Raw genomic sequence first — 27,237 nt, 5'->3', positions numbered from 1 at the left:
TTTAAGATATAACTTAAAATATAAATTTTATACAAATTAAACTAATTCATATATGATAAATTTTATATCAAATAAAACTAATTAATATATGATAAATTTATATCAAATAAAACTAATTCAAGAACTAATTTTATGCAAAACACAGACTGACAACAAATAAAATCTTTCACATATGATAAAAAAAAAATACTAATTTTTAAATAGGTTTTAACAGATAAATCTCATTAGTTAAATATAATTTAAAATAAAGTCAGTAAAGGAGAATAAATGTCTGTAAATAAACTCTATAAAAACACATGTGTCAATTACTGGATATTATTTTTAGGCACTTTGGCTTCAAAAAGGTTATGAATAATGGTATTACACTAACTGTGTGAGTAAACCTTTCTTCTGTACAAACCAAGTTATAGCACAAATCCCCTCTATAAGATTGCAGCCAAGCCGATCACATCTCCCTCGTTGATTTTTGATTCCGATGTTGCAACTACTGAATTTCGCGACCTTGCTGCATAATAAAGCGGTTTTCAATGTTAGTGTCGAAATAAATCAAGGTGGTAATGTTTGATGTCACTGTAATTTCAAATACAATCAACAATCTTAACATGTTACATTTATAGCTGATTTTCAAAAAAATTATTTGAAATTATCCACTTAGTTATTCAATAACCCAAAAGATCAATCAAAGCCCAGGTAAAATAAGAAGTGAGAATGAGACATCAATACTTCCGAAAACAATTGAAAAGGAAAGAAGTGGACTTCTGATAAAATTCAAACTAGGGTTTAAAGAATCCAATAAAATGGGTGAGAAGCCATGAGAAAACGAAACAAAAGTATAGAACTTTTCATAATTTCGTTAAGTTAACACAAGTTTGAATAAACGTAACAACTAGATAACTATAATGCTAATCCTGTTACACCAAATTGGCAAATGCTATTTATCTAAAAACCACTTTAAGTGTGGACTGTTTGTGTTCAGCACAAGATTTCAAGAGGAGCTCCAAGAAAATGATTAAATAGCATTTAAAATTGTTAAATTAGTTCAGTCATTAAATCATCCAAAATTATGACCCGCCATATAACTTATAATTGGGAGATTATATGGACAAAGTTGTTTCTATAAATTGAAGAGGTATTAATAAACTACTTATTAATTAGTTCAACATTAATAAATACCATACCAAAGGCTTGTTTCATGTAGGTTATTTAGATTAAATCCAAATCATTCTTAAAAATTAATCAAAATAGTCCAACATCTTATAGTTCCCATCAAATCATCAATTAATCCAAAATATCTTTTTTTCATTGTAAAATTTTAAAATATCGAATAGTAAGGGTATTTTAGTCATTTCAATCAAATAATTCACCTTCTCGTCAAACAAGATTATCTGTAAACAATTTAGTTATTTCCATATAACAACACATCAAACAAGCCCCAAAACCAATTGAGAATTCAAATAATCCAACATCTTATAGTTCCATCAAATCATCAATTAAACAAAATACCATTTTTTCTGCCTGTATTTTTAAATATCAAATAGTAACGGTATTTCCGTCTTTTCAACCAAATTATTCATCTTCTCATCAAATAAGATTATTCATAAATAATTTGTTATTTACATATAACAACACATCATACAAGCCCCAAAACCAAAACCAAATGAGATTGGTAAAATTTGAACCTATGAATAAACCTAAGTTGTGATAGTGAAGCTAACACAATTGGGAGACGTGTCCAGGCCTAAGCATTGATTTGGTAAAGTCACAATGACCATCCAATAGAAGAGGCGTTAGTTAGATTCATTTAAGCATTGTTCTTTTATTCAGATGTAAGTTTGATTATTCCGTTTGTTTAATTCCGCATTTGTTGAGGCAAAGGGTTGTTTTCCCTTAACATAAACGATGTGATTTTTTTCTTATTTGGATTTTTAATGAAATTACTTCTTAAGAAAAAAAATCCTTACACCAATCTGTATTAGCATATAAGCAAGCAGGGAGTAGAAAGCAATAATACCTGAAACATTTGTAATTAAGTTTATACTTTTCTGGACAGCAAGTGCTTTTAACTTGTTTCCAGTGGCTGCCATTAGCAGGCTCTTCACAAGTTGTTTTTGCTCCTTAGGACTACTGGTCTTTGTTAGGGCGTCTTCAAAAGCAAGAAGGTCTTGTTGTGTAATACAAGGTAGAGAAAGCAAAATCTGAGAAGACACAGCAAAAAAGGGATAATTCAGAAAGTCTTAAAGTGTCTTGTGCATGGAATATTTTGTGGGGCCTATTTTTTTATCACATTTTACAATCTAGATCAGGATTCGAAAGTCTAGATTTGTTATGTTTGTCAGTTGTCACAAAGCACAATCATCTAGAAAATACCTTGGATCCCGATTCATAAAAGAATATTACACCAAATGAAGCAAAAAAAATCACTATAACCTGGACTATGATCCAAAGAATAATTTGGACCATGATTTAGTGCAGGTTAAATATTACATGATAATTAATGTTTCGTGATTTTGAGCCATGCTAACCTGTCTTGGTGCCGGATTCCTATCAGAAAGGTATATGAAGATTTCACGACATAGAGCAACCAAATCGGCACTTATTATAGCATTTGACTCGAGAGCCAAACCTTCTATGATTGCACAAAACAAGTCCTTAGAGACAAATTCCTGAAGTCCAACTGTATTATTAGTGGTAACTGCCAATACAATAAGAGCTTCACAAAATGAAGTAACTTTAGTCACAGATTCTCCATCAGTCCACTTGAAAATCTCCAAAGTAATATTGAATGCTGGCTGAGAAATTCTTTTGTTCTTGAAAAGAAAACTGCAATTTAAAAAAATGGAAGAAGTCAGGATCCAATAAAGACAAATAATTCTGCAAGGCATCGAAAGATTCGAAACCACTTTGCAAATTCACCATAAATAAATCTTCTAGAAGCAGATTCTTCAGGCATACCCAACCATAGAATTTGATGTAAATGATTCCAAGTCTCTGAGAGAAGATGGGTCAGGACGGTTGACATGCCCAGACTGTTCTAACAAAGGAAGCCCTGTGTTTACTCCCGGTGAAGCTAAAACAGAAAGAAGTGCAGAAATCTCGCGAGTCAAGTCTCTAAGTAGCTTTTCCTCCATTACTTCAACTTTGAGAATGGGTCCCGCATCGAATGAACATAAATCGGGGACTTTTGCCCGACCTTCCTGCAAAAGGCTTGACCAAGAGCTAACAAGGGCTTGGTGAGAATGATTAAATAATGGATGCAAAATATTCTCCAGCCATTTTTCCCACATATTTGGAGGGCAATTTTTGACCAATGGAATTATGACCAGGTGAACAAGCTGTCTTAGATGTCTGAATTCCATTGACTGTACATTCTCGATTAGTGCAATTGAAACATACTGACTGTCCAAACACTTGAAGAATGCATCGCCAATAGTGGTTGATAATCCCAAAACATTATACCTAGCAAATAAAACCATGCATTAGTAATATATTGCAGTAAACCTAAAAGAATACAAATCAGATAGAAGGCATGAATGGAGGAGTACAAAACAAGTTAGATTCGCATTGAAATAAATCCTGTTAGAATGTCAAGAAAGAAGACTATCAAAAAGGAAAGACAATAAATGAGGAAATTGCTATATAACCGTAAGAGGAAGGATAGAAAAGTCCATTGATATGTATCCCCAACCAAAACCAGTAGAGGGTTGGGAGATTACAATAATACACAGCTGTGCAGAAGCAGATGAAACTTAAATCCATATGGTCAGTTTTCTAGAAACATCTTATGCTTAAATTTAAAATTCATCAAGTTTCTCAATTAAAGGTTTTTCAAACTCAGACCTTTATTGTTGACATGAAAAGGATATATACATGGAAGAACAATGGCTTTTTATAATCACTGACAAAATTGAAAAAAAGAAATGCATCTCGTTGAGACGATAGGCAGATTGACCTTACTAATCATATGCCCCAAAAAGGCAGATGAGAGGACTTTTCTTTTTCAACGGATAGGCGACTGAAAGTGGTGGTCAATTGGTCGGACGAGCTACCTACCCCTAATTAAAAGGTTGGAAAGACTCCCTAATCGGCTCTTCTCAATTGCCAATAAAGAAAAGAGTATTAAATGAAGATGCCTAAAAACAACTGATGTCATGGCTACAACTGCAAAAACTACAATTATAGGTTTTTCAAACTCAGACCTTTATCGTTGACATGAAAAGGATATATACATGGAAGAAAGAACTGGTTTTTTATAAGCTGAAAGATAATCATTGAAAAAATGAAATAACAGCTGACAGGAATCAGCTCTTCTCAATTGCCAATAAAGAAAAGAATATTAAGTGAAGACGCATAAAACGACTAGAAGATGCCTAAAAACAACTGATGACATGGCTACAACTGCAAGAACTGCAAAAAGCATAAAATTATGATATTTGAAATCTCATTTCTTCCCCGAGAAAAGAACCAGTACATACCCGCTGTCCCTAATACCTTTCAACCAGTTTCGAATATCTGTTTCATTCGGCTCAGTACCTTCCTTGTTCATGTCAATTTGAGATCTGTCAACCGCACTCTTTCCCAATTTAGGGTTAGCTTCCCCAAGAAGACTGGTTTTTTCGGGATCACTGATTGCCATTGCAAATTTCATTTCTCCAGGCAACCCATGAGCTATGGAAGGAGACCAAAGAGAATGTACTGCCCGAAGCAGCTGCAGAGCAAAGAGTATGGAAACCAATTATTTATGAACACGTAACTACCTAAACATTAGATTCAATAATTATTTATGCAATGCAACTCTTTGTAACAGGCCAGAAAAAATATTAGGTAGTGTGTCAATGGAACTGAGAGGGTAAAATATTGAAAAATAGACATGGAGAAACAGACATTAATATTTTGTAAAATGAATAATGAAGTAAATAAAAACATAAATATGAAATTTGTAAAAAAAAGTATTCAACTAAAATTATAGGGCTTTTTTGATGATCCACCATCACATAATCATCAATCACTTCTTCTATCAAATCAATCAAATTGTCAACTAAAATACTTATCCTTACATTTTTCTTCATAAAATATTAAATGCAAAGGCTATTTTAGTCCTTTAACCCAAATAATCCACTTTTCATCAACCAAGTTCGTTTATCAAAATACCAGTATATTTAGAAGATAAAATAAAAACTACAGCAAACAAGCTCATATTATATGTGATGGATCCATCTCATTAATTAAGTAATAGATTAAATATTAATCATACTCTCAATAAAGGGGGTAACATCCATGATAGATGTGATGCCATTGGATGAGCTGGGGAAGTCCCTGAAAGATTGTTCTGTAGAGGTGTACTTCCCTTTCTAATACCACTGCGTTTAAGTGCCTTTTCAAAGAACGTCACAGTGTGGAACAGGGACCACATAAATGGTGTCTCAGAGCACAAACGAATCAAGCCTGCTGGTTCAGACAGATAAGTATTTTGCCACTCTAGCTGATTCCACTGTAAGCTCAAAGGTTCAAGTAACCAGGCTAAAACTTCTTGCTGCTGTTGAATACTGCAGCACACAAAAGAATTGAAGTTCAAACAAAAGAAAGCAAACATGAAGAAACTGAAAGCCAGAAGGTACTAACCCAGCTGAAGAAGCCATTACAAGAAATGCTTCACCTAAAAGATTATGTTCAGCACGTAGCAAACATCCCTCTTTTTGCAAATAAGCCATGGTGTCAGCAATTCCCTGTGGCACAAAATCATAAACATAATAAAAGTGTTAGCTTAGCTCTTCATAGTATTCATTATTTTCTTATACTAGTTAAATGCAAAATTTCAACTGATGAAAAGATAGTGAACGGACTTGACTCATTGAATCATGACTGTCTCATTTTTTAATATCAAAATTAGATAGAGATGAAATGAAATGAAACCAGTTCACTTATTTTTCTATTAAATCTTCTTGTTAATAGATCCCGAATAGAACACAAGATTAATTAGAGGTTATTCAATGTGATTGAACAAAAGACAAATATAAACCATAGCTAATCGTTTTGTTAGCATTCGAGACAGCCAACTCGGGTACTTCATATATATATATATATATATATATATATATATATATGCCCTTTTATCCATAATTCTAATACACCGAATGATTGAATTGTTATGAAGAACATTCAGGTCACGTGTTCCGACTCGTGACTTGTTCAAACTTAGTATATGCATTTTCGTATTATTAGAAGTCGTCTGCGCGACCACAATACTAGTACAAACTTTAACATTTAAAAGAAAATATATCTATCTAACTAACAATTATCCTAATCTAATTAGGCTTATCTTTTGGCCACGTCCTCATGACCCTTCTCAAAACCCTAATTTCTATCTGATATCATAAAGTTAGTTGAATATGATAATTAGGTTCACCCTTATATCAAATCCTTTTTCAATCTTAAAAAGATATTTGGCGAAAAGTTAATGTTTTATATTACCTTCTTTTATTTTATTCATATTCACACCACACCCTACATCATTTCAATACCACACATCTATAGAATTTACGGTACAATATTTATGAGATTAACAAATGATTGCAATTTAACAAAGCTTTTGAATGTTCTAAGTGGGTCAAGTAAAAGAGAAAAAACAATCTCACTCAACTACATGTTTATCTTCTTTAACTTGCAACAAATGTAGAGACTAATTACATAAACAATTAATGGAATATTATTAGGTAGAGTTCCATTTAAGACCCACATCTACACAATGAATTACTAATTATATATATAATCCAGATGTAAAGACAAATTCAAGGTTACAAAATATATTTGTGTAAACAGTCCAAGTGAAATTTTGGTAATTCTTAATTATCATTTTAAGACCTGCATCTACATAATGTCAAACACTAGTAGATAAATGATCACCCAATCGCTAAAAAAGATCATGGAAAAGCCTTAGTGTTATCTTCATAGGCCTTTCATAATGCCTTGAAAGCATTGAAAATTTGAAAACTAGTTAAATGCAGTGAATCAATCACTTTGAAACAGGTACCACGTCCTTTATATGTATGTCTTCATGTTAAAAAAAAAAAAGAAAAGGCAACAGTAAATTTATAAGCACGTCAACAATCATTTTTGAGGTGGAAGGTGGGATGTTCACTTTAACAAAAGCAATCAGGTGGGGTAATATCATTCCAGCATACAAGTATAAAGATATATAAATGACCTTCATATATGGAAGAATGCCTTTGTCAACAGCCTTGGCTATTCGAATAAATGATGTACAAATTTGTAATCTTGCATGTCGAGCAACATTTGTTGATGGATCCTACAAAAGAACCAAAGAGCAGTTAGTTTATTGTAAATTGACTTCAGTTACCTGATTTCCAATATACACTTATCACTTCTGGGGAAGAACCTTAATAGCATATGGCAGTGAATTCAGAAGCTCAAATAATTTGTTGATGACACTGCCAACTGCATCAGGGAAGTGTTTCAAAAATGGACCTAATGCATCTAGATAGTGGCCAAGTAATTCAACAAGAGCAGGTTCAGTCCATTTCAAAGAAAGCAGCTGCTGAAGTAAACCTTCAAAATAGTAATTGAAGTCATTAGACAATTAGCCTTAAGATGAATCTAAACAGAATTTCGAATAGTAGAAGTCTATGCAAACCTTCAAATATTCTATGTAATGCTACTTGGTGTTCAGAAGAACTGCCCCCATAATCACTTGATCCATCAAAAACTGCATTGACAACACTATCCAGCGCCAATTGCATGCTCTCTGGTACAGCTAACTCCTGAAAAACTCTATCTATTAACTTTTTGCAATCATAGAAGGAGAAATAAGAGTTCAAAGAGGGTGTTCTCCAACTACATTAACGAAACAATAATTTCTAAAACATCGGAACTGCCAGTATGGAAGAATCCAATATCCAAACCTGAACAGGACTAGCCGAAAGCAAAAGGCACTTAAAAATTGTGGCTACTCTCTCTGACACCCGAGAAGCAGCAATTACGGGCTTTACTGAAGAAACAAAGCGAATCAGCTCCAACTGCATCAAGAAGATCAAGCATGCACAAAATAACCAGTAAGAGGATGAAGTGAATTATCAAGTTATAATCAGCCAAAACCTATTGCATTTATAAAACCTATATCAAGACAAATTTAAAGCAGCAAAGAGATCGATCAGCAAACTAGTTTTGAAACAGATAAAAATGTTGCCATGAATTTCACTCTTTACACGTGATTTTTTATGCATTCAGAATTTCATTGATAAGACAAAGGCCACAAGAGTCTCAGTTTACAACTAAGAAGCATACAAATTCCAACAACATGATGAATCACTGGGGATCATTCAAACCAAAGACTATGCAGCCATCTGTCAATAACGGAAGAATCTCGGCCAAAGATTCAATGCGACACATTATTGTCTATATAAATATATAGATGTCAAAGCCCTAAGATTAAGAAGATTGACTCAAACTTGCATTGAAAGTTTTATAACCTTTTATTTAGTTACATAATAAAAACTTTCATTGAAAGTTTATAACTTTTCACTAGGGGCTTCATTTTCAATGAGTTTATAGGTATTAAATGTAATATATTGAATTGACCCCTCCCTTTACCTCTCTCCAATTTGTCATTTTCTATATAGATACTTTGAATTCAGAAGAAATGTTAGATGCAACAATTGGAAATTATCCTACAAATGTATGCTGCCGAACAATAAGATATGAAAATTGTGTATTAAAAGAAATATATCAAACTGACCCCCTCTTTATCTTTCCGCAATTAATCATTTTCTACATAGATACTTTGATTAAGGACGAGTTAGATATGGCAAATGGATTGTTTACAAATGTATACATGCCAAACTAAAAATATTAAAAAATGTGTATTTGTTTAATGGAAATAAATTGTTAATATCAATTTTTTCCATTTTAAAATGATACTACAAATTTTCTACATGTGAAGAAATAGATGTCAAATAAAATTTTAAATCAGTAATCAATAATACATGTAGAAAGGAAATAAATCTGACATAAATGTTTTTAGACAAATTAAATAATTGGTGTTCTAAATGACGACTTCTAATAATAACAACACTGTCTACATCAATTCTCCAATATACCAAATCTAGAACATGTAATATGAATGTCGTTAATTAAACAACTCAAATTTCAAGACACGATGAATTGGTACTAATAATTTTATTATTATTATTAAATAATTAAAATTAAACTTATTGATAGTACATAAATGAAATTGTATAAACTTTATTTAGTATATTAAAAGTTTGGTATAAATGTTAAAGAGTGATTATTTATTTGTTATATTTTTCTTACCTAAGCTAATTTTATTTTATTTTTGATAAAATTGAATTTGAAAATTAAAACAAAATGTATTGTTTGAGTTCGTAATAATGATATAAAGAATTATTTTGTAAGGACAAAATAATGATACCATATTACTTAATTTAATTTAGTTGTATGATATGAACTCTTATAGGCAAGTTCTAATTATAAAAAGAACGAATGATTATAATATATATATATATATATAAATATAAGTACATAATAACATGCATAAAAGAAGGTTACAACTAGTGATGAAATGAAAAAGAGAAACCTTTTGCTCACACAAGGAAAAATCACAACAATAATCAGGGTATTCAACACTATTTAAGATGGAAACATATGTAAGGAAGATAATAAAAACATCTTCCATACAAAAGAATATTATGGTGAACTAAATATGCATGACACAAATAAACTCGCTTCATAAAGTGGAAAAGTTTAACAGCATATGAAAACAGTAAACAGTTAATCATATAAATTTGCATGAAAACCAAATAGAAAAGAAAAGGTTTACGTACAAGCTTGGAACGGTATTGGCTGAATTCGCCTTTTCCTTCAAAATCTTCATTCCACAATTCAAGGGATCCAGAAGAAAAAGATGATCCAGGAAGAATCTTTTCTTTCTTTACCAAGCGCCTGAAAGATGTATCAAGTATAGCAGTGCATATATCATCATTCAGAAGAGCCAAGAGGTTCTTCTTCTCTTTACTGCCATGACCTAAAGCAGAGTTCAGAATAATAGCTGAACCATCTGCAGTTGTTGGTGTGAGGATCTTTGGTTTGGACAATAGGTCTCTCAACAGAGCCTGCTCCCAGACAGAGTAAAATGTGAAAAGAAGCAAGTAAGAAGATGCATATATAAATACAACTTATATTTCAAGAAGAATATACGAACCAGCCAAAAGAGCATAGATTGATAATGAATTGCCAGACTATCATGTCGGAAGTAACTTAGCATCTGAAAAGAGATTAAAGTAGTTAGTTTTAGTAAACTACAGCTAGCATGAAAAATGCGAACCCTTATGAACTATACGAAATGCAACATGAAGCGTGTCCAAAAGAGTATTATACGAATCGCTCAAACAATACATAGTTTTCACATAATATCCCCATTTAGGAACTTATTGTTTCTGTATCTGGATCCATTTTCGAAAACATAAATAATTTTTTTTGTTTGACTTAGTTCAGTTTCCAAGTGTATCTACATTTGGATCGGCGTACATAAACAGAAACAAAAAGTGTTCCCAAATGAGGCATTCTGGCAGATAAATTTTTAAGAACCTCTTGAATCTATGGTTAATCAGTTTCATAATTAGTTCACATAAATTATACAAGGACTATTCTCACATACCTGTTGCAGATAAACAGAGACGATTGTCTCATCTCCAGAGACACATTGCAAGTTTAAAGATCCCAAATTTGCCATACTATCACATATACATTCAGCAAATTCAAGTTCGCTCTCATCAATACAAGAGATAGATTCAGATCTACGCAAGAAATCGTTGGAAACACCCATCAATTTCTCAAAGACAATTCTCATAGCAGAGTCATACTCAGTTGTATCATCATATGGTCTCTTCCTGCAAAAGCTCAAATTAAAAATACCCAAAATGAACAATTCTTTCGCATCAGAAAGAACATACCTTGAAGAAACAAGTTTGAAAAACTCCGCAGCATGAAGACGAAAATCGGGTGAAGAAAGTAAAAATCCACACCTGAAGAGGTGGAAAGAGGTAGAGATGAAACCCTTTAACTTGATTGTTTAAATAAGAAATAACACAATTCATAGAAAAATACCCATGAACTATTCCATGTTTTGAAAGTTCAGGTAAAGGTGCCCACTCCGCATATGCGTTAAGAGCATTCAGTGTAGCTGTTACAGTTGCTGCATGCTGTTTAGCTATGTCAATTCGTTGTTGCCCTGCTTCACTAATGACTGCTCCAAAATGTCTTTCAAGTAACTGTGTATGAAAAAAATAATTCAGGGAGACATAGATAAGGGGAAATTATAACAGAAGTTAGAATCAAAACATACAGAATAGAGTAATGGAAAAATATCAGATAAAGATTGAGTCAGCCCGCGCAGAAGTAATCTCCGTCGTTCACCTGAACACGGTAGATTAAAATGAGTGAGATAATTTGATGTGTGCACCCAAAATTAGAAAGAAGACTACTTTATTCATAAATCTTGAACTTCTTTTCAAAACCAGAAGCATTTATTAAAATTATAAGCTCACGGTAGAACAGATGTTCATCAGCAATCATCAAAACAAAAATCTAATATATATCTTCATTATTCACTGTAATCAGTTAAAGAAAATCCAAACAATTTACCAGCTTCCAAAGTATGAATTAGAAGCAAACGGTGGATATAATAATTCAGAAAAATACTCAATTGCAAAGACCAATAAATTACAAGGTAGTATTACAACCTAATAGACCCATTATTAATGCCAATTTGTTGCCATGGTATGGAAGGATGTGTCTATAGAAAACCCTAAATTTATCAAGACAGTTAAGTGTTAATAATTAAAAACCAGTTCCTCCAGTAAATGACCTTCTAAGTCTTCATTGTGAACTGTAATGTCTTCGGGGAGCCACCTTAGTGTTATTGAAACCAATTCAGCCTAAAATACATGAAATAAACCACATTCAGAAATCCATCTGAAAAAACAGAAACCTATGGAAAGAAAAAAAGAAAAAAAACTAAAAAAGTCCTTAGATTGCACATACTTGAACAGGGCCCTTTCCGGCAAGGGAAATTAAAGATGGAAAAAGTTCTTGCCATAGGTTTAGCCCTTCTCTTCTGATTATCTGAGAAAATGGTGAAATGAAAATGAATATATGATTACAAAGGGATCATAATACATAACCTCTAAGAATAGGAAATATTATATTTAACCTCAGCAACAAGAGCAGCTGTCTGACTTTTTAGAGCCCACTCTTCACAGGGGTTGGACATTTCAGACATCATGTCAAAAGCAACCTTTGCAAAGTTATGTCTTTCCCCCGAACTTAATTCCTCCCAGCGTAAACGAACCATGTGCTGCACATAAACATAACATTCAAAATCATTAAACCCAAGACTAGGTTAAATACTATTTTTCCATACTAGAGCTCAAAGTTTCAATTTTTTCCATTATAAATAAATAACTCATCAACCAAGTAACCCTTACAATGAGTAAAATCTATATTGAATTACACACACAAAAATTACTTCAAAATAACCTTGGTAACAAGTTGCTTTGTGTCTTGATAAAATGTCATTGATTTGTAACCAAATTCAATTTATGTGTTGTATAGGTTACAGCTAGTATTTTCTTACAAATACTTAGTAATTACATGAAGGTGTCATTACAGTAGGCTGGTGCATAGACAAAAAGATAGAGACGCAAAAACATAAAAATAAATAAAAATAATGGTTTAAAAAAGAGAATTATATTTCTTCGGCTAATGTTGTATGCTGAATAAAGACCTATCAAGAAATTTAAATTGAGAAGATCCAGCTATAAACTATGGGACAAGGAACACCTCGACCACAATATATATACATTGTCTCTATAAGGACTCTAATCATTGACCAAGCACACAATTATCTTGGCACGGTAATGTGAAAGGATGCAGATACAAACCTGAAGCAGTTTATAAGCATGTAATCGAATTTCAGATGACCACTCCTTCTTGACTAAAATAAATGATATGCTTGCCAACACACGAATGTCTCCACCTTTTATCTGCAAAGAGTGGAAGATATAAAAAAACAAATGACATCTAGAAACCAAGTGTTTAATGCTGAATACTTAATTTTAAGTACAGAATGAGTGAAGACTTTCCAAAATAAATGTTGAATCAACCAAATGAATATATTCAAATTTTAAGAACTTAATATGTAAATAGAGTTGATCAAAATGGAACTAGCATCGAGAAAGTACTTAGACTATTTAGTACTTAAGGACTACTTTACCCTTATCATGACATAATTTTATTAACTTCAAGGGGTTAAAATTGTCTTTTGGACACTTTTACTAACTTATCGAGTTCAAATAATTTTTAGCTAATCTCAATCTAAATAATTAAGTGGTTTGAAATAGCAGAAATCTAATGAACTTAATTGAAATAAGCACTTAATCATTAAGATAAGTTGATAAGTTATCAAAATGATTAAGTCTTTATTCAGCATTTCTAAATTATCATTGTTTGGATAAATAAAAATGGATGTGGAAAATAAAATATTATTGTGAGTTCTTCAATGTGGAGGTATTAGTTGGGGACTGTCCAGAGACTTCAAAGAGAAATATCTGCAATTTATGCAGTGTCAACCAAACAACTCATGCCAATGAAATGATGAGAATTTCCCTGGAAATTGCAGGTAGAAGAATCACAAAAATGAAACACACAATCATTCATTGATAAATAGCTTCCGAGCTGGACAATCACTTAGCTCAGTTGTCAAAGTACAGATAATTCCAATAAGAATCATTGCAAGTTCAGTAACATCAAGAGGTTAACGCCTTTTCAGAAATCCAAACCAAGCCACAGAAGAAATTAGCTACTTAAACAAAGAGGCAAATCAACCCAGCTAATACAGACCTCAGTCATACATAGATCAAACAAAGTTTTCTTGGATTAATTTTAGCTCATGACTTGATACAGATTATAAATCATAACTAATGTCTGCATCTAGACCACCATATTGATGGTGAATTCAACCATCCTTGTAGTCTTGAAGTGGGTTTAATCTCTAGGGCACTCATCAATAAATATTCAAACATAAAACCCCTAAACCCTAAACCTAACACTTCAAAAGATTTTAACTTTTCAACTCCAAAAGTCGATTCATTATCAGAAACTAAAAGGGGGGTTCACAAATAAGATAAAGGAAACAAATCAATCAATCATGCCTTATGAAAAAGAGTACACAACATCGGCATATACACATATCAGAGTTTAAGGGTGAGAAAGAGTACTGATTCTAAGTAAGATACGGCAGCTTTTCTAGCGTCCGGTGAGGTACTCCAGTCTAGAACGGCAACAATGGCCCTTGCTACATTGTTTGCTACCCCACTTTCGTCCATTTTTCTGTCTTTTTACCTAGATTTTCTGGATTCGGCAACAATTTTACAGATGATTGGAGATTTGAGAAGGGTTTTAAAACTTTATGTAGAGAGAGAGAAAGAGAGATGAAAGAGAAACTAGCGGACAAAGGCTAGGAACATATGTTCACTCCTGGCAGTCTTAACCAGAGATTTATGAAAAAGAAAAACTCAAAATTCACAAACACGCAGTAATATATATAGGAAGAAAATAATCACAAAAAGGACCTTAATATTTTCTGTAAGGATCAAATCATCTCCTAAACTTTTCGTTATACTATATAGCTTAATTGGCAAATGGGATAATAAACCTAAAGTTTGGCATTAGGAATTCTAGATGTTTGACCAAAAATAAAACTGTATATTATTTTTTTAAGTATATTATTAATTTAATAAGATAATACTTTCAAATATATATTAATCATAAACATATTTATATTTATATAGGTGGAATTGTCGAATTATAATTTTGAAATTTATTTTAAATCTCATTATTATTGACAATTTAAGATTTTTTATTGTTAAAATTATATCAAACGAAATTTTAACATGTTATTTTTATTTAAATGCATTTATTATTTACGTGGAATTTATAAATAATAAATAAAATATTTACTTAATTAAACTCCCGAATTTTAACGAATTAAGAATTTTAAGTATTGAATTTAAAAAATCAGTAATTAAAATCTTTCATTAGTTGAAATTTGGTAGTTAAATTAGTTATATGATTTTTTTATTTTTTTTATTTATAAATATCACGTATACTAAATTAACTTTGTTTGAAACTATTTAAATTAAACTCGTTTTATATAACTTTATCACTAATGAACCACAAATTACAAAATTTGAAAGATGCGGTTTGAAATATCAATTAACCCTGATAAGAAACTATAATTTGACAATTTAATGTATTTATATATTTAATAAAGTTTTTTAAAGCTCAACTTTATTTTTGGTTACAGATATTAACTAGTTCATGTCTAAGTATTTATTTTTAATTACATATTCATCTCTAAGTATTGTGAAATATATCTTTTTATAGTCATAAATTTTAACCAAAAATCATTCATTTAAAAATAGTGATAGCAATTCAAGAAATCTTATTACCATCCTTCCCCGAATCTACAAATTCCGTCCCAATCCTATAAGGGGATTTTAAATAAGAATCATCACTGTCCCGATTGAGGACGGAGTTCGCCGCGGTGCACCAAAAACCGAAAGTCATTTTACTTAAAATATATATAATAAAATAAAATAATTTATATATTTAAGATAAAATAAACTTTTAATGATTGCATTAAATAAAAAAAATAAAGAGTATTTTTTTTTTAGTGAAAAAGGAAAAAAAATAATAATTACATTAAATAAGTATATATGTTAATTATTTTAAGCAATTATCATTAAAAATAAAATTCTGGTTCTTTCGGTTCAGTTCGAGGATTAGTGCAGGGCATGTAATTACCATACATGCCTCAAAACCCGATTAACATATTTCGGGTTTTTCTGAATTCGCATCAATCTCGTCAAAGAGGGAAAAACCATACCAATCGGTTTAAGTTGATTACCACGGGACAATTTTAAAATATAATCCTTACTCTTAAGTATTTTTTTCAAATATACAACATGAATTCTTTCAATGCACTATTAATTATTTTTCAAAATTGAAATTCCTAAAAGGAGTGTATATGTATTGTGCATCTTTTTCACGACTTGCACTAAGTTTGTGGCTTCTTTTATTTCGGAATCAATTTATTCACTTGGTTTTTATTTTTTTCATTTGATTTTATTTTTATGTTTACTTTTGTTTATATGTTTCTATTCTGATTTGTTCTAATAAAAAAATAAGATAAGGATAAAAATTGAATCATTTCTTATGAGGAAATTAATAAAAGTAAATACATAAAAGATAAATCAATATGCATATCAAGGCAAAGGTCAATGTTTGGCTATCAAGGCAAGATAAATAGTCAAATGGGTATAATTCTGCTTACCTAACATAAAAATAAAATCAATAAAATTTGTTTTTTTTAATGGTTCAAGAAATATTTCTCTAACATTAGTTTTTTATATTTGCCCTTTATGTCAATTTTGCTTAGAGTAGAAAAACTTATTTTATTGCATCATCTTAACACAAATTTAAATTACGCAAGGATTTACCTTTCATGTATTTTATTCTCACCATATCGTTTTCTCAATAAAAAAAACATATATTACGTCAATCGCATGTAATATTTTTGATTTGGAATCAAATAGAAATAAGAATGGTAATGTTATAATATAAAGATAATATATGGTAAGATATTATCATAATATAAATATTATAAATTATAATGATATCAATATTATATTATTATATTATTATAGTAAAAGTTTTTAAATAAAAAATATAATAAATAGATTTGTGTTAATAATATATATTATAAGATATTATTGACCCAGTATGAAATATTTTTTTTTTTCTAACCTAGATTTTTTACTCAACCAAGTGGTCCAAGTCAATGTCTATCTGAATACATATTCATATGCCTTTAATATGAAATACACCCAAAATCGTCACTTTAGCTATATTCATGATGATTTTTATTATTTATTGTTCATCACATAAAATATAATCCAAATATGTTTTTAAATTAATTCATGTACACAAATTTTGATTCTCTTTTGTTATTTCTAAGTAGCTTAATTAAGAAGTCGGGTTCAAGTCCCACTAAGAATTAACTTTTTTTCAAAGTTTCGATTCTCATTAAGTTAATCACCCCAAGACTAAACCGGGTAAAAACAAATACAAATAATTGTGGGTTAGTCTACACTTAGACCTAACCTGAAGAACCCGCCAATCGATTTCTCACTTCAATACGGTGGTTTGAATATTAATCGAATTTAAAACAAAATTTTAAATTCTTATTAGCATCATGGTTTAAACTCTAATGAAGTACACTCAAATTAAACAAACTTTATTGAGATTTTCAAGTTACATGAACAATAAGACCTTTCCAACCACCAGCAATCAAGAGATGTATCAAAATAACAGAACAAATGATTGACTCTCAAATAACAAATAGATAAGTGCCCTAACTGAAAAAAGGAAGAACTAAAAGAAATCCCATTTGCATAATCAAATTTTCAGAAACATTTAGATATCAAATCAAATATACCTTGAGAAAATGTGTACTGATAGACTCTCAATAAATGTAAATCCTTAATGTATGTAAAGAGATAAAGAAAAGAAAAAGAAATTTTTTAAACCCAACTTTCCTTCCCTTTAACCTCATTTTTTCCATTTATACCTTTTTTTGTTCCTGGTCGTTTCCTGCCTCTTGAACCGCCAGCTGTGGCGGGCTCACCCAAAGGACCTGACCAGTTTTCGATCATGTCCTTTGGATAATTATTAAACGAAGTTGAACTAAAGGGGATATCTGAAGGGATTGTAGTAGGATCAATACGGTGAGAAGAACCTAAAGGAACACCAAGCGCTCCGTCTTGGTGAGGTGGAGGGAACTTTTCACTCCTGCTTTTTGCATTTGCATGGGTTATAAGCCGCCTTCGATGCTGTTCAACAGGATAAGTCGAAAAAAGTGTCAAACGAAAACCTTTTCAGATTCAAAAAAATAATAATAATCATGAATTCATTGAATTTCAAATTTCACTACTTTCATCAAATCATTAGCTAAAATATAGAAATACCCTTTTATGTTTTTCATATTTTAAAATATTAAACACTAAAAATATTCTGTTAGCTCAAATAATCCAATTTTCATCCAACAGTGTATTTTTCCCCCCAAAATAAATCGGTTTATTTCAAAAGAAAAATAAAACAAGCCCTTAGTGAAGTTTCCACTAAAAACACTAACATATAAGACAATTTATCACTTGATCTGAATAATTAAGTGAATAATTGAATTATATTTTCTAATAATTGTTATATCTAAAATCACTAAATTATTAGATGCAGCTCAAATTAAACTAAAAGATTAAGTTAAAAAATATGACTTCATTTGGGAAACTAACTCGTTAATATGATAAGAATATACAAAAGACAACTTTAACTCATGTTAATTAATCACATTAAGTTACTGTATGGCCTATTTTAAATATTTTCTGAACATTAGATCCATATTTTATTAAACCAACTTACATATAAGTGCTTACTTTTATTGATTTGATCATTATTTATTTTTCAAACACTTAAAATTCAGTATTCAATATTTAGCATTATCAATCGCACCAGGTAATGCGACAAAAATTGGATTTTGACACATGTGAGATAGCTTTAACTTAAGTTTGAGAATCAGTTATTGTAAATGGTGAGAAATAACTGGTAACATATAATAGTAAAATAAAGTAGACATACATCCATATTAGACTGAAGCTCAGCATTGGCTTCTGGAGCAGGAACAGCACGAACAGCCCTACCACGTGATCTTGTTTTCTTGGCACCATCTACCTGGGTTTTGTTTGCAGCTCTGAGCCTGTGTATGCAAAGATATCATGTACCATTTTCATTTCATTTGATACAATAAATTTTTAATTATTTGGCACAACACAAAGGAAGCATTCTACAAAATATAAATTTGCTACCTTAACCTAGATAACCCTCTAAATATAGTCAAGAAAGAAATCATTGAGTTTTCTTTTAAGAGGGGGGAGTAAGAACTCATAAATAAGCCCTCAAAGTATTCACTAATTTGTTTAAAAACATTTTACAAGCTTACATGCACCCCCAACGCATCCCGGGGGAAGCTAGCACAACAATCCATCACCATGACCCCCAACTTTAATCAAGGTGCTTTCAATAGAAATCATACATGAGACAATAGGAGGTTAAGCCCCTTAGTCCAAGATTCATGCTTTTGAGTTATTAGCGTGGGTATAAACCATTCAACTATGAGAAATTTTTGTTAGGAACCACTTTTAAACATCGATTTTTAATGGGATTTTTTTGTTCGAACTCTCAGCCATCTAGTGCCATTTTTATTGATTGTACACATTTAATATTTGCCACATATAACTTTTTTTTTAAATAACTACTCTAAATAGGTGTTGAGGCAATAAACATAAAAGGGTTCAGTTAGCAAAAATGGTCATACATGGCTATGAGTTTGAACGGAAAAAATCCAGTTAAAAGTAAGTTATCATTTCAAAATGGTTTCATAGTTGATAGTTTGAGGGCAGATTCAAATTCGAGAAATAGTTTGAGGGATTATTTAAGGGTTTACTCTTAATTATAAACATGTAAAGTCATATTTTATGGGAAGTCTTTACAGTCTGAAATGTCAAAAAATGCAAAAAAGTAGGAAATTAGTTATTAGATATTAAGGAATGAACTATATCACCATGAAATCTACTGTGCCCTTCAGGTTTTTCTTATGACCAGCTAAGAACAAACAAAACTGAATAAAGATATCTCTAGAATTAGAAAACAGAAAACACTATTTAGGCACAGTTCACAACAATAAAAAGAACAAATAATATGAACTTTTAAGTCTCATTAAAAGCCATGTATATGTGATTTATAGAGAGGATGGAAACTATCATGTAATGGTTTGTCATAACAATCTAAAATGTATTTTCCCAAAAAAAAACAATCTAAAATGTATCTCTATGACTTCAGTAAGTTTGGAACCAAACAACTCCTAACAACTAACATTAAAAGAATTAATCAAAATATCAAATAACTGTAAATGCTCATCTCACCTGCGAGCCTCATCATCACGTCGTTTAGCATCAATCTCTTTAGTTGGAGGATATTTTGGCAGAGAAGATGGATCACAAGCATAAGGTTCTGTATTGAAAAACTAGAAAACAATAATTAATTAGAAAATTAATTCAGCAGAAAGTAAACGACTTAACTAGAGAAGTGAAGAAAATAACATGAGATCTCAACTTTCATGTAAGTTTTTCTTTCATCTTCTCTCTTCTCTTAGTACCTAATCGATGCCACACAACCTTTGCGGTATTCTTGGTTTATTAATACAAGCTTAACTTCTTCAGGAACAACCCGAGATTACTCAACTAAGATTGCCCGTCATTTGCGTTCAATTTTGCAAAGATTATGATTATTATATTTTTGCTCAGAAGATTATATTACGATTTTACTGATGTTGATATCTAGACAAACATGATGTCCTTTATTTCTTTCTGTTAGAACAGCGAAGAGTTCTCCTACGCTAATTGCATTTCGTTTGTTCCCCTCCTGTTGTGCACCCTAATGATATCATAAAGACCTTTTCGTAACACTTTTTGTTTCTGGATCTTAATCCGTATCTAGATGAGAACCACCAATATATTTCTAAATTTGTGTCACTAGGTTCTGTGTTTCAAACATGATCTCATCTGGATCCACATCTCTCACTGAAAACAAAAGTGTTTCCAAATGGTGAACTAAGAGGAAAATGGAAAATTTAAATTTTAAAAGCCACTTAAAGACAAATTTCATATGTAAGAGATTTTAGATATTTTATGTAAAGACTTACATCACTTCTTAACGCATCAGTAGCAGTTCCGCGCTCAGCTGGATCAATGGAAAGCAGAGTTTCAATCAAAGGCAGAGATGAAGGAGGAAAATGTTTGAATGTCTCTGTAATGCTTCGCTTGTATGGATCCCGCGGCTTAAATAACGTTGCATTAGGTAATTTTGACTTCTTCCAGTATTCATCAGATGGAGAGCCACATAGTTTGAATATCTTGTGCAATTGTTCTACCTTGGTTACAGAAGAGCCAGTGTTAAAAGCAATAGATAAATAAGAAATATGAATCAAAGAGAAACATAACAAGAACAATGCAAAGTAAATTAATGGCATCAGGGATATATGTCAGGAATTATGTAACACCTGTGTCAACCAATGTCAACAAAAGGGATCTTGAACCTGTTCTGGATTCTAAATAAACTGCAGTAGAAATGCCACCTAAAACTGTATTCCGAAGTTAAAAGATTCGAAAGATCAAACAAGAAAAAAATGATATGATAAACTCTACAATGATGGGTTTCATTCAGAAATTGAGGAAATCTGGAATTGCAAGCACAGCACCAACCCTTGTAGAAATTCTTGCCACTTTTTTATGTTTTAAATCAACAAGGAAACAAGAATCACTGGTGCAATCACCCACTAGTGTCATAAAGTTGGATATATTTACATGTTTTTTTTATTTGGCTCACAGTTTATAAGTGTTTCCACATGGGGTCATTCTGCCACTTTATAATCATGGGGCGTTCAAAAACTTAACTTAGTCAAAGACAGTGAAAAAATTAATGGTTGTTTGACTGTTTCTCATCTGGATCCGGATATTAAAAAATATACTGCCCCTTTATAATCATGGGTCAGTTCCATGTACATCTATTAAAGATTCAAGGGAATGTCTGTTGATAGAAGTAGTTTAATCCTCTTTCTTTTTTCTAACACATTGCTCCTTGGTAACAATGGGGTCATTTTTAAAGTGATCTTGATGTATGTAAGAGCTATGTCACCTAAGAGACAGTATATGAAACAGATTTTAAAACATAAAAAGCCCAAAGAAAAATGTCTTCACTGTAACAAAAGCACCTTCATTTTCTCTAGCTTAGAACAGAACAGAAGAACAGTGTTTGTCCATTTCTTTTGTAAAGTCTTGTAGTTGCCCACTGTATTCTCATGGAGTTTATCCATGTTATAGCTATTATGTTCTTCAAGCACAAAATATACATTTTATTGAATTTGAAATTTAGGAAACTCTTTACAAGAGAGCTATAAATAAAATTGCAAACTGAAATATAATCGGATCCACACTATTTGGAATCTAGTATTTTGTCACAATCATGATCTCAATGAAAATCATCAAAGTTAAAGATTGAAAGTGATTTGTTTTTGTTTGGTACAAGAAAATTTCTAGATCATCATCCAGATTATTTTTTGGATCATGATCCAGATTATTTATTAGATCATGATTCAAATTATAGAGTGATTTTTGTGATTCATTTTGTATACAAATTATTTTATAAATCATGATCCAAATTATTGCGTAGTTTTTTATTTCATTCGTATAAAATTGTTTCTCTCGATGATTATCAGATTATTGTCAAGATCATTGAGATTTTTTGGCAAGTATAATAAATGTATTTTTTTCCGAATCATTATCCACCTGAAAAAAATTGATAACAAAATAGCCTGCTATTTTAGGAGTCATGTTTGCACTAACTAAAATAGACAAAACACTTATCAGGTATAGTTTATGTGTAATCAAACATATTATAAAGAAAAACTCCAACATAACCTGCCACCACTATGCTAATAAGTTTCTTGAAATAACCAGCAATGCTATAATGAAAAGCAGGGAGACAAATATCAGGAGAAAGTAAGGGACTCCAAAATCTAGAATATGGAATTTGTGGGTCAAGCAAGAAAAAGGGAAGCCCTACATTTAATAATGTTGGTTCTATTCAGTAAAAAATCCATCTAGCCATAGTCCTACTTACAATCTAATTCTTTAGCTTTATCACAAGAATCTCTTTTGCTTAAGAAATAGCCCTACACGGTCATGGAACTTCATCAAAATTTTCATCAGCAACACTGAAGCACTCTGAATCCTTGAAGTTCACAGACCTCACATACAACTAAGATGCTATACATGTTCACAGCCAAAACAAATGCATTACAGAAGAATCTTTTGTATAAAAAATAGCCAAGATCAGTGGCATTTTGGAAGAATTAATTTTTAGAATCATATTATGTAAAGACATTTCTATAATCCAATCTTCCAAGTATTTTTGCACATGAAAATGGAACTTGGCCAGAACAAAAACAATTTAGGACTAAGGCCTATTTGGAGAAACAAAAAGTTTAGGTCACTAAAAAGAATTTTGAAGCGCTACATAATTTAAGTAGGCGGTTTTTAACTGTTAGTTGAAAAAACAAACAACCTGTTATGTGCTTAGATACACTAACAAACTTATTTTAATTATTCAAGGGCACTGAACTAAATTAGTAAGGTGTTTAATAACAAAACTTAATGATTAAGTACTTATTTGAATTAAGTTCATTTGATAACTGATATTTAAAATCACTTAAATATTTAGATCCATTTCAAATTAAGCTAAACACTCTCGCTTAATTTCGTTATTAATGAATTCCTTAACTAATGAAAATCTAAACGACAAATTTAACCCTTATAAATTAATCAAATTAGTCATTATCAAGGAAAAATAGTCTTTAAGTACTTTCCTGACATTCCAAATTTTATCAAATCAACTAGCATACCAGGCACTTTATGATTAGATATTTCATTTTGTTTATTGAACATTTATACTTAACTAATTTCGAACTTAAAATTAAGTATTCAACACTTAATTTTCAGTTTTATCAAACACACCCTAAGAGTAAACCTTCTTTTGTTTCTCCTATAGCAACTACTTCTTCAAATAAAGTTGTAATTAATACTTGAGATCAGTGGCTACTGAGCGCCAAAACAAAAAGTTGAGACAATCACCGCATGTTGTGTGGTTGGGTGGAAGAATGTCCAACTTTTACCTACAGTTCACATGCTTGATATGCACCTAAACCATTATTGATCTGAAACTCAGGCCACATACTAACTACATCCATCAAAATTATTCATTCCACTAGGAATCCATTGCATTATACACATCTATTACACAACAGTTTCATATTTGTGAACTTCAATGAGGGGGTATAAGTAATTCTAAAAATAGATTGGATGTGCTAAAACAAAAAAAAAAAAATTGGAAAGCAATACATTTGAATGTGAAAAGAAAGGATAGAGAAAGAAATTGACTATATTTGGGAAGGCTGATAAATAGTTTACCTCATTACGACCAGGCATGATAGGTTTTCCAGCTAATAATTCAGCTAAAATGCAACCTGCACTCCATAAGTCTATACTTCCTCCATAATTGGTAGCCCCAAGAAGTAGCTCAGGAGATCGATACCAAAGTGTAACCACCCGACTAGTCATAAGGTGCCTATTACTAGGGTCAACGATTGTGGCCAACCCAAAATCAGCTATCCTCAAAATACCTCCGTCGTCAATAAGAAGGTTTGAACCTTTAATGTCACGGTGGAGTACACCACGACTATGACAATGCTCAAGGCCAGATAATAACTGTTGCATGTAACACTTAACCTGTGGTGTAGACAAAGTACTGATAATGAATATACATTATATGACTTGCAGGAAAAAAAAAATACAATTATCATTATTGAAACAATGTCTAACCTGCTCCTCAGTAAACTTAATATCCGGGCTAGCAGCAAGTCCAGCCAAATCATGCTCCATATACTCAAATACCAAGTATAAACTACACGACATTCTTGAAGTAACCAAACCTTCCAACTTTATAACATTGGGATGATCTAACTTCCGTAAGATTATGATCTCTCTGCACATGAATCTCACACTTTCTGGTTCTAAATTATCAAATCGCACCTTCTTTAAGGCAACAATTTTTCCAGAAATACTATCCCTCGCTTTGTACACATTGCTATATGTCCCTGATCCAATCTGAGATATATAAAGAAAGAATCAGTTATCCGAAGCAATTTAACCTTGGTAAACTTGTACCTTCCCAGGAACAAAGAAAGCCTCATTGTGTGATTTGTATGAGTTAAGCTTTTGAAGGACAAGGCACAGAGTGCCAATTAACACAAAATCATTGTCAAAAAGCATCCAATGCCTTGCCATGGCCAAACCAAAAATGTAAGAGGATAAAAGTTTGCCTCATCATGCAGGTGCCAATGACAACAGGCAACACATACATAGGTTAGTTCCATGATGGAACCTGATCTCTTCATAAAGCCTAGACCATACATTATCTGGAAAGTTATCAATCTGGAGATGAGAACTTCTGGAAATATATTGCTCTCATTTTTCACCAAATAAATTCCTCTGAAACCCAATTTAGGTCCTAACAATGATGTTCATGAGAATAGTACAATGTTAACCGGCTCAGTTTTAGTCTACAATATCAAGGTTTAGTTGAAGGTGATTTTCTTTCTTCCATGCCAGGGGTGGATTATTTCCTGATTTTAGGGAAAAGGGTGTTACAGTTAAAAAAATAATGGATTCAGCAACCTAATTGGGTCCCAAAGGAATTTCTTTGGCAGAAGCCAACACGAGCAATAATTTGCAGACACAAACTCCACTTGACTCCATTATCTTTGCATGTGGAGAGAAAACAACTCAACAAGCAATGTATAGCCAAGGCTTTGCAAATAGAGCAGGTACCTTGTTGGAATTGTGCTCTCTCTCTGTTGGTGCTATCATTGGCACTGCTTTTTGATGAGGTAAAATATTCAAATCATGCCACTCGAGGCATTGTAAGTTTCATTATCACCATGTCTTTCGGAAGCTTGGTAGCTGTCACACTGCGAGGGCATCCTCTGTTGTTACATCCTATGGTGAAGGTACAGGTTTACTTGGTTTTAATTGCAACTAAATTTCTAAGTTTTTAGTCACTTTCTCATAATCCAAGGAAAACAACAATTAAAACGAATACCCACCTTGTCAATTTTCTCAAAAGTATCAGCACGACGAGGAAGCCATCCGTCAATAGCTTCACCAACATGTGCAGATAACCAAGATGGCCATCCTGCTGCAACTTGCTCCGCCTGTTTCTGCTTCGGTAAATTTCCCTGTCTCGGATTAGGCTTAGATCTTCTCTTCTCTCCTTGCGATCGTCCATCACCAACGCCAACAGCCTTCTCTCCCTTTACATTCCCACCATGCTCAACCTCATTCTTGTCCTCATCAGCCTCAATTTGCACTTTATCAGTAGATTCAGTACTCAAATTCCTATTATTCCTTTCAATCTGACCCTCTCTTTTCTGTTCCTGAGTCCCCTGAACTATGCCAGAAGAAACCTCCCGACCAAGAACACACCCCATTTTCCAAATCCGTTATTCATTTCTCAACATAACTACCTATGACAGAAAAAGTTTAATCAAAACCCAAAATCAACAATCGATTGCTCACATCTTTCTAGTAATCTATCATTTAAGAGTTCCAATTTCACCAATCAATCATCATCTTATAAATATCTACTTACACCCTTTGGCTAAAGATCAAGCCTACTAATTAAAAGTCCCAATTAACAAAAACCCAATAACACATACTATAAGCAGCGAATATATAACAAAGCAAAACAATAAATAATTACAAAACCAAATTACCGTAATCAATCGGCACCAAACTTCCGAGAAACGAAGAATCAAGAGTGATAAAGAGGTCGAAAGATGGAGATTCAGACGATCCTTGACTGAATCTGGATGGTTCTGTGAAATGCTATATATAGAGAGAGAGAGTTCGAAGTTCCTTCCGCAGTCTTCAGCTGACGGACAATAAGCACGAGGAAGAAGAAGAAGTGATCATAGCATACAGCTCAGCTAGTAAAGTCAATTTTAGTTTCTCTAAAATAATATTAAGATATCTTTAATTTTCTATATTCACTAGGGATTTGTTTGGTTTATTTTGTAAGTAGTTCTAATCACAATTTAGTAAAATATTTAAAGATCTTTTTGATAAAAGTTATATCGAAAAATCGGGACAAAGTAATATCGATAAACGATACAATAATGTAAAATAAGTTTAATACAAATAATGCGTCAAAAGTGTGACACTACAAAATGCATAATTTATATATATAATGATGCTTAATTTTTAAAATGTCCGGATTACCGGGTAGAGAGTTGGGGTTAATTTGAATATATATATGTGAGAGTAAATGGATATTTGGGTCAAATTATGGGTTGACCCGCTCATAAACTTAAAACGGTTAAAAAATAAAATAAAAAATACTATCACATTTTTACCTTAATAC

The 27,237-nt window shown here is 31.8% G+C and overlaps 2 protein-coding genes across 3 annotated transcripts; both read right to left on the bottom strand.

Annotated features, from left to right (window-relative positions):
- Window positions 1-222: 222 nt before the first annotated feature.
- LOC124941227 (protein HASTY 1) lies at window positions 223-14,583 on the bottom strand. 2 transcript variants are annotated; one of them, XM_047481512.1, is made up of 22 exons: window positions 14,307-14,583; window positions 12,972-13,073; window positions 12,242-12,385; window positions 12,073-12,153; window positions 11,897-11,966; window positions 11,375-11,445; window positions 11,137-11,300; window positions 10,983-11,054; window positions 10,688-10,919; window positions 10,232-10,294; window positions 9,855-10,142; window positions 7,917-8,030; window positions 7,649-7,775; window positions 7,394-7,563; window positions 7,202-7,303; window positions 5,620-5,723; window positions 5,252-5,543; window positions 4,473-4,705; window positions 2,953-3,456; window positions 2,523-2,820; window positions 2,012-2,195; window positions 223-505 (listed from the first exon to the last, which is right to left on the bottom strand). In XM_047481512.1, exons 1-22 carry the CDS (start codon window positions 14,412-14,414, stop codon window positions 423-425), a joined length of 3,606 nt encoding a protein of 1,201 aa, XP_047337468.1. In that variant the 5' UTR covers window positions 14,415-14,583; the 3' UTR covers window positions 223-422. The 2 variants fall into 2 exon arrangements, with proteins under 2 accessions (XP_047337468.1, XP_047337469.1); XM_047481513.1 differs by lacking the exons at window positions 223-505; window positions 2,012-2,195 and having other exon boundaries at window positions 2,686-2,820; window positions 2,914-3,456.
- A 2,782-nt stretch (window positions 14,584-17,365) lies between these two features.
- Window positions 17,366-26,762, bottom strand: LOC124941246 (probable serine/threonine-protein kinase At1g54610). The gene is made up of 8 exons (XM_047481541.1): window positions 26,591-26,762; window positions 25,922-26,341; window positions 24,639-24,923; window positions 24,228-24,545; window positions 20,906-21,133; window positions 20,127-20,227; window positions 18,784-18,901; window positions 17,366-17,981 (listed from the first exon to the last, which is right to left on the bottom strand). The coding sequence occupies exons 2-8, from the start codon at window positions 26,303-26,305 to the stop codon at window positions 17,673-17,675; spliced, it is 1,743 nt and encodes a 580-aa protein (XP_047337497.1). The 5' UTR covers window positions 26,306-26,341; window positions 26,591-26,762; the 3' UTR covers window positions 17,366-17,672.
- Window positions 26,763-27,237: the final 475 nt, after the last annotated feature.

Source organism: Impatiens glandulifera, chromosome 6, assembly GCF_907164915.1.
Source record: "Impatiens glandulifera chromosome 6, dImpGla2.1, whole genome shotgun sequence".
NCBI lineage: Eukaryota > Viridiplantae > Streptophyta > Magnoliopsida > Ericales > Balsaminaceae > Impatiens > Impatiens glandulifera.
Note: the sequence above shows the minus strand (reverse complement) of the source record. Positions and strands in the feature narration are given on the sequence as shown.

Bases quoted from the DNA above. Each gene is read 5' to 3' on its own strand.
- LOC124941246 (XM_047481541.1), bottom strand. From the start codon at position 26,305: ATGGGGTGTGTTCTTGGTCGGGAGGTTTCTTCTGGCATAGTTCAGGGG. The intron at 24,924-25,921 runs GTGGGTATTCGT...TATATATCTCAG, and splicing joins CTTTTGAGAAAATTGACAAG to ATTGGATCAGGGACATATAG. The intron at 20,228-20,905 runs GTAAGTCTTTAC...ATTGTTTTCTAG, and splicing joins CTGATGCGTTAAGAAGTGAT to TTTTTCAATACAGAACCTTA.
- LOC124941227 (XM_047481512.1), bottom strand. From the start codon at position 14,414: ATGGACGAAAGTGGGGTAGCAAACAATGTAGCAAGGGCCATTGTTGCC. The intron at 12,386-12,971 runs GTTTGTATCTGC...GTTTATGTGCAG, and splicing joins ATGCTTATAAACTGCTTCAG to CACATGGTTCGTTTACGCTG. The intron at 11,967-12,072 runs GTATGTGCAATC...CATGTATTTTAG, and splicing joins CCGGAAAGGGCCCTGTTCAA to GCTGAATTGGTTTCAATAAC.